Genomic DNA, 13,369 nt, shown 5'->3' with positions numbered 1-13,369 from the left:
CTGAAAGCGGCCCGCGACTGCCCGGGTTTAGGGCTGATCACTTCTCCCACAGAAGGCTGATCTCCCATAGGGGAGAATGCAGCAAGGCGGATCCTATGCCGTTTTTGACACAGCTATCAAACATGCACGAAATCAGGATATACCCCACTCATGATATCGGGAACCATTGTATGCGCCAAGAGTGAGTCAATGCAACAGGGGCTCGTTAATTCATTCTTATGAATCTGCACTGGCTTCCCGTACGTGAAAGAATTGTATTTAAAACTCTTCTTCTCACATGGAAAGGTTTAAACAGCATTGCTCCTTCTTACATCACGGACCTTCTTGTTCCATACACACCTGCACGCACTCTTAGATCGTCAGACAAATGTCTATTAAAAATTCCACGATCTAATTATTCTCTGGGAGACCGTGCTTTTCTGCTGTTGCACCAAAACTTTGGAACTCGCTTCCCTATAATCTGAGACAATCAATTTCTGTTGATCAGTTCAAATCTGGACTCAAGACTTTCTTATTCAATACTGCGTATAATGTCCGTGTTTGATTTTTCATGCTTTTATACTGCTCTGTATTTTTGCTTCACACGTATTAATGATTCTTTGGTTTCATGTTGATGGTATTTTGTATGAAATTGTATTGAGCCAGCAATTTGGATAGCTGATTTGCGCCTTGGATTAGATTTAATTTTCTAGATAAATGGCGCATTATAAATGCTTTATTATTATTATTATTATTATTATTATTATTATTATTATTATTATTATTATTATTATTATTATTCACCATAAGGAGAGCGATCGAGTTCTTTTTGCTAGTTCAAAGGTCTTCTTTTATTAGCTCTCATGGTTTCGGCCCTTGCAGGGTTGGTGGCCGCGGATTCTAGTTGCACGAATCCGGATTCGCGCACCTCGAATCCACGGTTGGCCCCTTCGGGAACAAATAGGGGGTGGGAAAAACTTTTAAGCTTTTAGGGACTATTGTGATTTGCTACAAATTGTTATATTTAGTCGTCCGTGTAGTATGGCGACAGCATAAACATTGTGTAAGTACATGTTGAAAGTATATGTTTTTCTTCGTTCGCCTGTGTATCACGGTGACAGTTGGTAATTCAGAATTTAAAGGTGCTCTTGTGTTTAACATTGCACAGATAGCCAGTGTATATTCGGCTTTGTGTTTTATGTGTTTTTTTTTTAGTATTATTGAGCCATAAAATTATTCCGTGGTCATTCCGCACAAAAGTTTGGTTGTTTTGTGTCTTTCTTTGTCGTCGATATCCGGGGCTAAGTACAATTAGCGAAACTCGTTTTTGTTAATTGCTGTTAGTCCCGGTATCGCGACGATGAGGGCGTGTGCATTGGCCGGCCGTTGACGTCACATTTTGTCTCCGGAATAGTTTTGATGGCCATTCTTTCAAATGAAAACCCACCCTACCCGCCCTTGTTTCGTTTGGGGATAAAAGGTGGTGGGGCCGTTGAGGGCTTACTTTTTGGAGCCTGAGCGGTTTTTTTCTGATTATTCGCGTTGCTGGGGACGCGCCCCTTCGGGAACAAATAGGGGTTGGGAAAAAACTTTTAAGCTTTTAGGGACTATTGTGATTTGCTACAAATTGTTATATTTAGTCGTCCGTGTAGTATGGCGACAGCATAAACATTGTGTAAGTACATGTTGAAAGTATATGTTTTTCTTCGTTCGCCTGTGTATCACGGTGACAGTTGGTAATTCAGAATTTAAAGGTGCTCTTGTGTTTAACATTGCACAGATAGCCAGTGTATATTCGGCTTTGTGTTTTATGTGTTTTTTATTCAGTATTATTGAGCCATAAAATTATTCCGTGGTCATTCCGCACAAAAGTTTGGTTGTTTTGTGTCTTTCTTTGTCGTCGATATCCGGGGCTAAAGAAATTTAGGCCTGTCTTTATCTACATTTTGTTCATTTGCTTGCTTATTTTTTGTATAAATATAATTATTGTATTTCTGTATTTTGAATCATGGTATTTATAATTTCTTGTATTTGATGATACCATTATACTTATTTGTAATACTAGTATATTATGTATGCTATTTTTGTAAATATTGTGTATCGTAATATATTTTGTTGCTATAACATGTATACAATGAGGGCCTGCTTGAAAAGCAGTGCTTGTCACTGAAGTAGTATTACCCTCAATAAAGAGAGAATAAATAAATTACAGCTTTACATGTGATGTTTGTCGGGTTTAAAAAGATTTGAACTTTGCATTACAGTTTCTTGGAAATAATTCAAAATCATTAATGTGTGTGAGAATTTTTTAAGCCAGCTGGAATTCTTTATGCAATAATTCTTTATGCAACATTTATATCAACATTAACGAAAAAAGATATTTACAATATTACGATATTAAAAAAATACCGAGCATCATCTTACCTGCAAGCTTCATTTTCAATATTGTGCAGATTTTCAAATTTGAACAAAACCTAATTAAATGTTTTGCAAGAAACAGATTGTTTAAAAAGAACGAAAAAGATTTCACCGGACAAAATATGAAGCCCAGTTAACCACTAAGTGCGCATTGTGTTGAATGATCTTTCTTTCAAACTTGGAATGAAGTGAATTGACGCATGCGTAATGTAATCGCTCATTTCTTCACAATCAGTCAACCGATTCAAGTAAATTTAGTATATAAGATGCAGAATAAGATGGGCTACACGCTGATTATTAGATTTTGGGATTCTGATGTATATTTCTCGACTTACCTTCAAATTCATTTGCTCAGTAATTTTTTTTGGGCCACCCTGTAAGGTATAACATGTAAATAAGGTAGCAATCACAAGTTCAGCTTTAAGGTCTCACATGTAAATTAGGCAGCTATCACATGTTCAGCATAAAGGTTTCACATGTAAATAAGGTAGCTATCACATGTTCAGTATAAGGTATCACATGTAAATTAGATGGACATCACATGTTCAACATAAAGGTAAATGTAAATAAGGTATAGCAATCACATGTCCAGAATTAAGGTCTCACATGTTATGTCACATCATATGTTCAGCATAAAGGTTTCACATGTAAATTAGGGGTCTATCACATGTTCAGCATAAAGTATCACATGTAAATTAGGAGGCAATCATATGTCCAGAATTAAGGTCTCACATGTAAATTAGGTGGCCATCACATGTTCAGCATAAAGGTTTCACATGTAAATTAGAGGTCTATCACATGTTCAGAATAAAAGTCTCGCATGTTAATTAGGTGGCTATTGCATTTTCAGTATAGATGTCTCACATGTAAATTAGAGGGCTATCGCCTGTGCCGGGTAAAGTTCTCACATGTGCAGCAGTAGGTAGCACATGTAAATCAAGTTACCTTCACATGTACATCACATAGTGCTGATATCATTGTGACATTTAACTTACTTTACAAAACAATACTAAACAACTTGTTGATTATCAATAACAGTATTGGATTATATTTAAAGGAAATTTTAATTAAAAAAGATAATTTGCTGACTGTTTTCTCTTACATAATTTTGTTCATTCATTCATTCATATTTTATTTTCATCAATCATCAACATCAATATACAAGTGATACTAATAGCTCAACAAAGTAATAAAATTGAATACCTGAGTGGAAGAAGGGTCTAACTCCAATTTTTTTACAAAAATGAGTTTGACACAGCATTTTATTGCCAGCAGACTGTTTTCCTTGTGTGTGAAGATGAGCCAAAATCCACTCTCTAAATAGTCTTCCATGTACATTTCGTCGGGTGCATCACATACTGGTCTATCTTGAATTTTTGACTTTTCTGAGAAAATTGGTATATAGTTCTTTTTTACGAAGCTATTCTAATTCAACAAATTACAGACCTCAATTTTTCCTAAATAATTAGTTATAAAATATTAAATTTGAACTATCTATGATTTTTACAAAATACGGTTTTCACATACTGATCTCGAAAAAACACGCATTTATAGAAAATCTCAATTGAAAATCTGCGTATTAAGTTTACCTTTCTATAATTTAATTAGATTATGGAATTTCATGAATGTGGTTTTAAATTAAAGCATATACTTAAGGGCGTACTACACCCATATATTGGTTTGATTGGTCTAAAAAAATATTTTTTTCATTTATAGCGAGGCGATATATGCACGGATCATGTGAAATAAATAAATAAATAAATAAAAAAGGTGCTTTTAAGCCATTGTATAGTAAGTCATTTTAGCCCTATATATTTTTTGTTTACCGTATCCTGGTAACTCAGATGCGTGTTTCATAACAAACCATAATTTATTCTTTTCAACATGTTCAAGTAGGGTACATGAATAGAATACATTAAATCCTTTGTTATACTCTCTATAGAAAATCTAGTGGTGCTTGCAAAATATATAACACTGAATAAATTAAATAAACACTTACACAATGGATGAATAGTCATTAGTCAATTTGATACTTTAATGTGTTGTTAGGAGAAGAAAAGGCTATTAGGTCACCGTATGTCAGGTTATAGGTCAATTGGTTCAGGTCAAATTTAAGCATCAATTTTGAATACACATGTGAGAGTTTGTGATACAAAATGTATCAAACTGAGGAATAATTTTGATATTCTGTCTTTAACTGGATATATATCGAGAAGTGCAAGGTGGATATACTAATATACCTTGGGATGTAAATGGTGAGTACAATTTAGAATGCCTAGTTGAGATGGATTTCACAAATAAATATAAAATAGTTACCAAAATCACAAAAGTTAAGCTTACGGAAAACTACCCAATATGGTGGTATAGGTTACAAGAAATACAATATTTTTCAACATTGCTGTAGTATGGTTGTGGTAACCTGTTACCTGTGGCTTAATTAAGTTTCAGTGAAATAATGTCGCAAGTTAAAAATACAAAATATAGCTCAACATTGAAAATAGAAGCATTTTAACCAGTTCCTTTTTTGATAGTTGTGGAGCACCAAGTTCATGAAGTCATAAAAGAAATCAGGAACCACTTATTCCCATTTTACATATCAACTTTATTTCCCTAACGTGTTAGCAACACATATCCAAAATTTTAACGAAATCCGTTGATAGTAAGCTTTCCAAAATGAAGTGAATTTAAATCATCAGTGATGTACCACCTTTTGGCTTCTACTTTTAAAAGCATGTAAGCTACGTTGATACCGATGCCACCAATAAAACGAGAAGATTTGCCCCTTCATTTTGCATACCACTTTGTCCAATTTTTTTTTTGTAATTTCTTAACAAAATGCAAAAAAATGCAAAAAAAAATCAATGGGTGTAGTACCCCTTAACAGATTTATTTAAGTGGAATCTTTAATTATATTTACGTATGCAATATTGCTTAAAACTACACGTAAGTTGTAGTTCTGTATGTGAAATAGTTAATTTCCCGATATCGTATTTAAAGTGCATCACATACTGGTCTATCTCGATAAGCTTCGAGATAGACCAGTATGTGATGAGTCTAAAGTCACGTCACCGTTCGCGAACTCGATGTATAACATAGTAATACATGATAATAAATATAACATTTTTAATGTTTTTAACATAATTTTATAAGAACATAATAATGTAATGATAATATAGTAATATTATAATATAATAATATAATAACATAATGATAAAATAGTATAATAATAATATTTCTAACTCTGTTACAGCGATGACAGAGTACATCCTAAATGTTTGTTGATACAATGGATGCATAATGCATAGTAATGCATGATAGGAATCACAATTATGATTAAGAAGAAGAAGAAGAAGAAGAAGAAGTAGTAGAAAGAAGAAGAAGAAGAAGAAGAAGAAGAAGAAGAAGAAGAAGAAGAAGAAGAAGAAGAAGAAGAAGAAGAAGAAGAAGAAGAAGAAGAAGTAGAAGAAGTAAGAAGAAGAAGAAGAAGAAGAAGAAGAAGAAGAAGAAGAAGAAGAAGAAGAAGAAGAAGAAGAAGAAGAAGAAGAAGAAGAAGAAGAAGAAGAAGAAGAGCAGCGAGAGAGAGAAAGATGGAACAAGTGTCGAAGGCTTCTGGGAAGTTTTAGAAGAAGAAGAAGAAGAAGAAGAAGAAGAAGAAGAAGAAGAAGAAGAAGAAGAAGAAGAAGAAGAAGAAGAAGAAGAAGAAGAAGAAGAAGAAGAAGAAGAAGAAGAAGAAGAAGAAGAAGAAGAAGAAGAAGAAGAAGAAGAAGAAGAAGAAGAAGAAGAAGAAGAAGAAGAAGAAGAAGAAGAAGAAGAAGAAGAAGAAGAAGAAGAAGAAGAAGAAGAAGAAGAGCAGCGAGAGAGAGAGAAAGATGGAACAAGTGTCGAAGGCTTCTGGTGAAGTTTTAGAAGTATTGCCAGCTAAAATAGTGTTAGTATGGATGATGAATGGCTCATTAGCATGTCTCGTGTTATAAGAATGAGCAGATACATCTACGTTAAAGAAATTGTCATGTAGAAGATCTGGAGGGAGAAAACCATTATGAAACTGATATAATAAAAGAGCCAAGCTGAAGTTTGTATATATCATAGAGTTTTAGAGTGCGAAGGGAGGAAAATAGAGGGTCAGTATGAGCAAGCCATAGGGAGTAGGTGCAAGTTCTAATAACTCTCTTTTGAAGAAGAAATAGCGAATGTAAGTTGGTGTTGTTGGGGTCAGCTCACACAAGAGCACCATAAGACAGGTATGGAAGAACAAGAGAGTTATAGAGGGTGAAAAGTGAAGATGAGGGGATGAATTGCCGGACCTTGCGAATGATACCCTTGTATTTGGAAACTATTTTTGAAATGTGTTGTGTGTGGGAGTTCCATGATAAGTTGTGATCTATAAGCAGGCCTAAGAAGTTTAAGAAAACATATCCTTTTTTGACCATGAAATATTAAAGTGGCTTACAATTACATCGAGGTAAAGCAGCGCGAAAAAACAATTGACACGTCACCTCAGGTAATGGTCTTCGTAGAATGTGCACGCTTTATTGAGTTCCATACGCATTTAGAACACACAATTTCAAATAAAGGGCTTTTACGTGATGCGTTTTGACAAATCACAATGCGCGATTTTTAATAATGGGTCGTGAGGGTATATGGACTAATGGAAGATGCGATGGAATACGGAAGAGCTCCAGTATATTATGACTCGTGAATTTTATACCTTGTTTTCACTCTGTTCCACGGATTCACTGTCAATCAATGATCTATGTCTGGAGTTCCAAGCACTGAACTGCAATCAAGATTGCTAAATGTTTATTTTTGATTCTGTGGAATATATTGAAAATTGAGGTGTGATTTTTAAATTGTTATCAATAAAAAAAAACGTAGCTATTAATTGTTTGGTTGGGGCATTAAAATACCCATAAATGACTTTTTTGACTGTACAGTTCTTTTAGGACACCCTGTATCCCATGTTTTTCCATGGACCCTGTGAAGTTTTAGGGCAAATAAATTGTGTAAACCAAAATATGGCTAAAGTTAGTTAACACACACTTATTATCCATACATATTCTATATGGCCTTCATATGAAAATGTTTGGCTCTCATATGAAAAGGTAGAGTGTGGGTCGGAGTTATTCAACTAAGCTTGATGAAATTGATCCTCTTTTAATATAACTTCCTTCTTCTTCCTTCCTTCCTTCCTTCCTTCCTATATAAAGTGCAGGCCTCGCATGAGCGAAGATAGACGCACTGCGTCTATATGTTGTTACGAATCGTACTGACTCAAGACCAAAATCACCTTTTACCCGAACTCACACGAATGCACAACACACATACTCACTGTTTGATTAAGCTAACAAAATCTTTAAGTCTTTAATTGAAAGCAAAATATGATTATGACAACAAATGCATATACAAAGATAATCAAATAATGATAACTCTTCTAACTAATTACTACTTAGCCAGCATTCTTCTTCTTGAAGATGACATAGAGTTCTTGCAATGTTCTGGACGGCTGATGTAAATATCCTTAATCACTTGTCCTGCGAAAATCAGCGAAGTCCTTTGTACACTTGCACTTATAAATATCCTTGCGAATAAAATCCTCACACAAAAATGGTGCTGCTTACTCCAAATAATGATATCCTTGCGCTGCGTTCTCTAAAGGCTTATCTCCTTGCGGTGCTTTCTCCAAACATTTTTCTTTCTCCAGGGAACAGGCTTTTTCTGCATTGCTCCACTGTATTTGACAGATGTGTGGTTTTAAATTACCAGACTCTAGCAAGTCGACAGAAGAACTTTAATACTTCGATGAGGAAGAGCACATTCGCGTACTCATAAATCTCCTTCGTTGCTGTATTAAAAAATAACTCAATTATTGGCTATGTAAACTGGTTAAAATACACTTCTTTTTTGAAGCACGAAGACCAACACACACATGTGAAGTTTTACAATCTCCCATGACATTCTGTAAAGTCCAAACCCAAGCCTCCGCTTATATACCAGTACTCATGCAAAAACCCATCATCTATTAATAAACCATTACTTCATTCACATCTTCACAACAGATGATGCAAGCTTGGGATTTCCCAAGATTAACTATACACATTAACCTTTTATATTACATCACTTCCTGGGGTTTTTTCCTATGCTGCAATTCACTGAACTGGGGATTTACAAGTTCCAAACATAGATCTGACTTTGTTTACAATAATTTGGGGGAATCTCAAAATGACTTAAAACACCAACGCTTGCAAAGTTCAAGGGGGTTTATTAAATTAAATTACTCAGTGCACATCACAATGTTATTTACTTCAACTTTTAGTTAAAGCCAATTGGAAAACGTGTGATTATGATCAATACCAAAACAAAAACATGAAACATAAAAATGCCCATTGATATATAGCAGAAATGTGATATTCCAGTTGAAATCCACACACTCGCTATGGAAGACATTACCTTTATATCCCACACACCTAGTGTAGATTTCAAATGGAGGTCTCCACTCAGGTGTTCAGGTAACTCCGTTTGAAATTCGTACTCCCTCCGTGGAAGATTAAGGTCATGTCTTGAATAAGTGATGTATGAATTTTAATTGGAATAGCCCAATGTCGGAGCAGGTGGGTGTGGCTATGATAGCCACCATGGCTATTCTTATTTTATGTTTTACATGTACATGGCCAGTTGGTCTAGTTATTGTAAAAAGCTCGACTACAAAATTATTGTGCCAGACATGTAATCTACTCGTACAGATCGTAAATTTACCAGTCAATAAATTCAATAAATCATTTATTTATTTATTATTCATTAGGCATTTCAACAAAAATATACAGCAAAATTAGACCAGCAAGCAAGGGCTGCCAGGGCCCAACAAAAGTGGCAAATAAAGCACTGACATCTAAAAGATGAGTGGACCCCACCCTTGCAAGCTGGTCATGAAAATAAACAAAGTATTGCACTATAAATACACATAAAAATTACAAAGATTATTAACACATTAAAAGTACAAACATTTTTTAAAAACAGCACTATGTTGAAACTAGAAGCATGAAGCCCCAAGATACAAGAGACACAATATATTGCACTTAGCCAAGCAGGAAAAAACACACCACAACATAATGAGATAATGCCCCCCCCCCCCCCTCCTCCCACCATATCACCACAACAAAACATAGATGGCACCAAGGATTAAATTTCTTGAATGGACTGAAAGTAGTCTCTCAAGTGGGATTTGAAGCAGTTAAAGCTATTGCACAAATAAATATCAGTGATGAGACGGGGAGGTCAGACCATTTTTGGGGAAGCGTTGGATGGAATGATAAAGAAAAGCATCAGTTTTGGCTTTGAGATGGTGAAAAATAAGGTGATCGGGATGCCTACTATTTGGACGGATTTTATTTAAAGCAGGCATAGCATTGCAGCAGTCAACATTGAGAAGGCATTTGGAAACAAGTGAAATGGACATGTATTCACGTCTTTGGGACAAATAACTGAGGTCAAGACGCGCCAAACGAACATTGTACTCCTCCTCGCGACGCTTCTGATGGAGAATAGCCCTGGTGGCTGTCCTTTGAACGCGTTCAAGAGCATTTTGAGACGCTTTGTGTGGGGCATCCAGACAGGGGAGCAATAATCGAGGATGGGCAAGACCATGGTCCGATATAATTGGAGGAGAACCTCTGGGGGAGATTCCCCGGCCACATGGCGAATAAAACCAAGAAGTTTGTTGCTTCTTGCTATAACATCCTTAACATGAGCATCCCAATTTAGCTTATCTGAGATGATGACACCCAAGAGGGGAAGATTATTTACCTGATCAAGATTGATGTTGTTAATACTATACACTGATGGATATGAAGTACGTTTACGAGTGATAGATATAAATTTACATTTGGTGGGATTCAATTGAAGTGAATTACGAGACGACCATACTGAAAGCTTGTCAAGATCCATTTGTAAATCCCTTACATCATTAGCATTGTAAATAGCACGATAAAGAAATGTATCATCAGCAAATTGCCCGATACAAGTGGGCAAGTGCTGGCCTAGATCATTGGCATAAATGGTGAAGAGCAGGGGCCAAGAACAGAGCCCTGAGGAATTCCAGAAAGGACCGAGACCCAATCAGCACTCTGCCCTCTAAAAGTAACCCTCTGAACACGACCTAAGACAAAGGAACTGATCCAGGCAAGCAGTTGACCTCTGATACCATAAGTTTTTTCAAGTTTAGAAATTAGAATGTTATGTGATATACAGTCAAATGCTTTGCTGTAGTCTAGAGAAATGAGGTCAACTTGAGTAGATTTACTGTCCATTAATTCCAAGAGTTCATTTGTTTTATCAAGTAATAGTGTACAGCATGATAAACCAGGCTTAAAGCCATGTTGACTTAATGATAAGAGATTGTTGTTACCTAGATGGACACGAAGGTTGTCAGCCACGATGCTTTCAAGCATTTTACAGACAATACTAGTCAGAGCGATGGGCCTGTAATTGGCAACATTTGAACGGTCCCCTTTTTATAAACAGGGACAATATTGGCTTGTTTCCAGCCGCTAGGAAGGTGACCAGAACTAAGAGAAAGATTAAATAATTTGGTGAGAATTGGAGCAACCTGGTACATGCAGAGCTTAAGCATCCTCGCTGACAAACCATCGGGACCAACAGCACCATCAGTTTTAAGTTTTTGATGCGGTGTATAACTTGGTCTATGGTTATTTGGAGGGAGCATAAGGGGGGCACAGGTAATAAGGAGATGTGATATCAAAGGCTGGAGAGGTGGGGGCAGTAAAGTAGCTAGCAAAAGTTTGGTTAAAATTGACAGCAATAACGGCCGGGTCAGAGCACAGTTTGCCGTTGACAACAAATGATTTAACATCGGGTTCTTTTTTGCGACCACGAACAAAAGACCAAAAGCGTTTTTTACTGTCGTCAGCAGTGAGGAGAGAATGAAGGTAGTTACTGTAAGCAGCTTTTATACCATAGGATACCCTGTTACGAGTTTTTATAAATGCAGCCCAATCAGTTTGTGATTGAGAAGACTTCGCCTTGCGAAAAAGGGCATGTTTACGAGTTATGAGTCTGTGCATTTCTGGTGTAATCCAGGGCTTGGGACGTTTTCTTTGAGTGCGAGAAGGTATGGAGTCCCTAACACATGCCATGAATAAATCGAGAAATTGATCCCAGGCACCATCGATGTCGAGGGGGAGCAAGACGTCCCATGCAGTCCGGGAAACAAGATTTTGCAATTTAATCTTGTCAGCCTTTGCATAAACAAAGCATGTCCGGAGAGGGTTTTGAAGGCGACTCGGAGTACCACGGATGCAAAATTTCACACCCAAGTGATAAGACTTGCCAAGCCCATCAGTGACGTCAACGTTGCAAATACGGTCCGGTCTTGATGTAAACAGCAGATCTAACATGGTACCATCTTCAGGGTTCATGGCAGAATGGCGGGGACAAGTAACCTGATTAACAAGTTGATGGAGGTTATTTGCGTTTGCCAAATTGGCAAGTTCAGGAAACAAGGGGTGATTGGAATTCCAGTTTATATTAAAGTCACCTACAACTAGGATACCACTGTAGGGCGTAGCAGTCAGCTCCCAGAGCATGGTTTCAAGGTCTTGGATACCATTTGTAACTTCCTTAGGGCGGTAGACTACACCACACAACCATTTTTCATTTTTGATTGTAAATGACACCCATTTGGTTTCAAGCAGGGTATCAATGAGAGGGGTGTTGACAACAATGGGATCTAATTCAGGTGACAGGGCTAGGAGAACACCGCCACCTCTGCGGTTTGGACGATCACTGCGAAAGATTGAGTAGTTCTGAAGCACAACTGAGTTTGGAATTGACTCATTCAACCATGTCTCTGTTAAAGCACAAATTGATGGTGAGCTTGTCTGAATAAGTGTTTGAAATTCGCGGAATTTGTTCTTGATACTCTGGGCATTGAAGTGGAACCCCAACATATAATTGTCGGAGTGTGATAATGTAGAGTTAATAGTCTGAGATAACTTTGAGTCCGAAAACTCCAAAAACTTGAACCAGAAGAATTATTGAAGAAAGAGTCTGTAAATGGTGGGAGTGGATCCGAACAAGTTACGCAAGTCCAGACGAGTGAGTTCAGAGAGTGGAACTGTTGCATAGACAAACCGCTGCACCTGCGGTGGAAGTGTTCACAACATGCTGTGCACTGAACACGGTATTTATTGAATATTGGCTTGTTACACGTAGAACACTCTTGCCGTGGTCCAGGATGAGGGTGGATATCGCCAGACAAGAGTAATACTTGAAATGAGGCAGTGCTGTTAGCGTAGTAGGATACTCGCCTGTTGAGGTATCTGGTGCCATGAATTTTGTATGAAGTGTGGTGTATGCTTAAGTCTAGACCATGATGAACTGCAACAAGGTGCAGAATTCTGCAGTCAGTAGTTAAGCTTACACCAGTGTCTGAGGAGCTGGTGAAATGCAAGTCTGAAACAGTTATTGTGAGAGTCCAAACAACCAGCAGGTGTGTAAAACTGATGATAATCATCATTAATCCAGGTGGAATCCCACAAACATGCAAAGTCAGTACAGATCCAAGATGATATTTTCAGACACAGACATGACAGCAGCTCAACCTCTGGCATTTCATAAATCATGTATACGATGTATACGATCATCCAGTTACGTAATTAGCAGGGGCAGGTGGAGCAGAGTATCCTCCATAAAAAATGAAAGTGTCCCCCTAACAAAAAATAAAAGAGATAATCGAGAATACAATGGAAAAGAAAAGGACAAGGAGCCGGGTTTTTTTATTCAAATCTTATTCCGATCATAGGCTAAAATAATGAAAAAAAAACACAATTTTACGCACATCGCCCCAATGAAGACCTTTTTGGAAGCTCGAAGACTTTACATTATACAGTCTGTCCCGGTATAATGCATATATCCCACCGATAATATCGGGTCAAAATGATGAAACCGGAAAATCTTT

At 36.9% G+C, this 13,369-nt stretch overlaps 1 protein-coding gene and 1 long non-coding RNA gene across 2 annotated transcripts in view; one reads left to right on the top strand and one right to left on the bottom strand.

Annotated features, from left to right (window-relative positions):
• The window catches only part of LOC140164207 (uncharacterized), a 3,601-nt gene extending 1,751 nt beyond the window's left edge, over positions 1–1,850 (top strand). Inside the window, exon 2 of the long non-coding RNA XR_011860503.1 lies at positions 1–1,850. This exon is cut by the window's left edge and continues 924 nt beyond it. This is a non-coding gene — a long non-coding RNA (uncharacterized lncRNA).
• Positions 1,851–11,099: 9,249 nt separating this feature from the next.
• Positions 11,100–12,359, bottom strand: LOC140164269 (uncharacterized). The gene has a single exon (XM_072187538.1). The coding sequence runs from the start codon at positions 12,357–12,359 to the stop codon at positions 11,100–11,102; it is 1,260 nt and encodes a 419-aa protein (XP_072043639.1).
• Positions 12,360–13,369: the final 1,010 nt, after the last annotated feature.

The sequence above is a fragment of the Amphiura filiformis genome, chromosome 11, assembly GCF_039555335.1.
Source record: "Amphiura filiformis chromosome 11, Afil_fr2py, whole genome shotgun sequence".
In the NCBI taxonomy this organism is placed as follows: Eukaryota; Metazoa; Echinodermata; class Ophiuroidea; order Amphilepidida; family Amphiuridae; genus Amphiura; species Amphiura filiformis.
Note: the sequence above shows the minus strand (reverse complement) of the source record. Positions and strands in the feature narration are given on the sequence as shown.

Excerpts from the sequence above, each read along its gene's own strand:
- LOC140164269 (XM_072187538.1), bottom strand. The coding sequence starts at position 12,359 with ATGTTGGGGTTCCACTTCAATGCCCAGAGTATCAAGAACAAATTCCGC.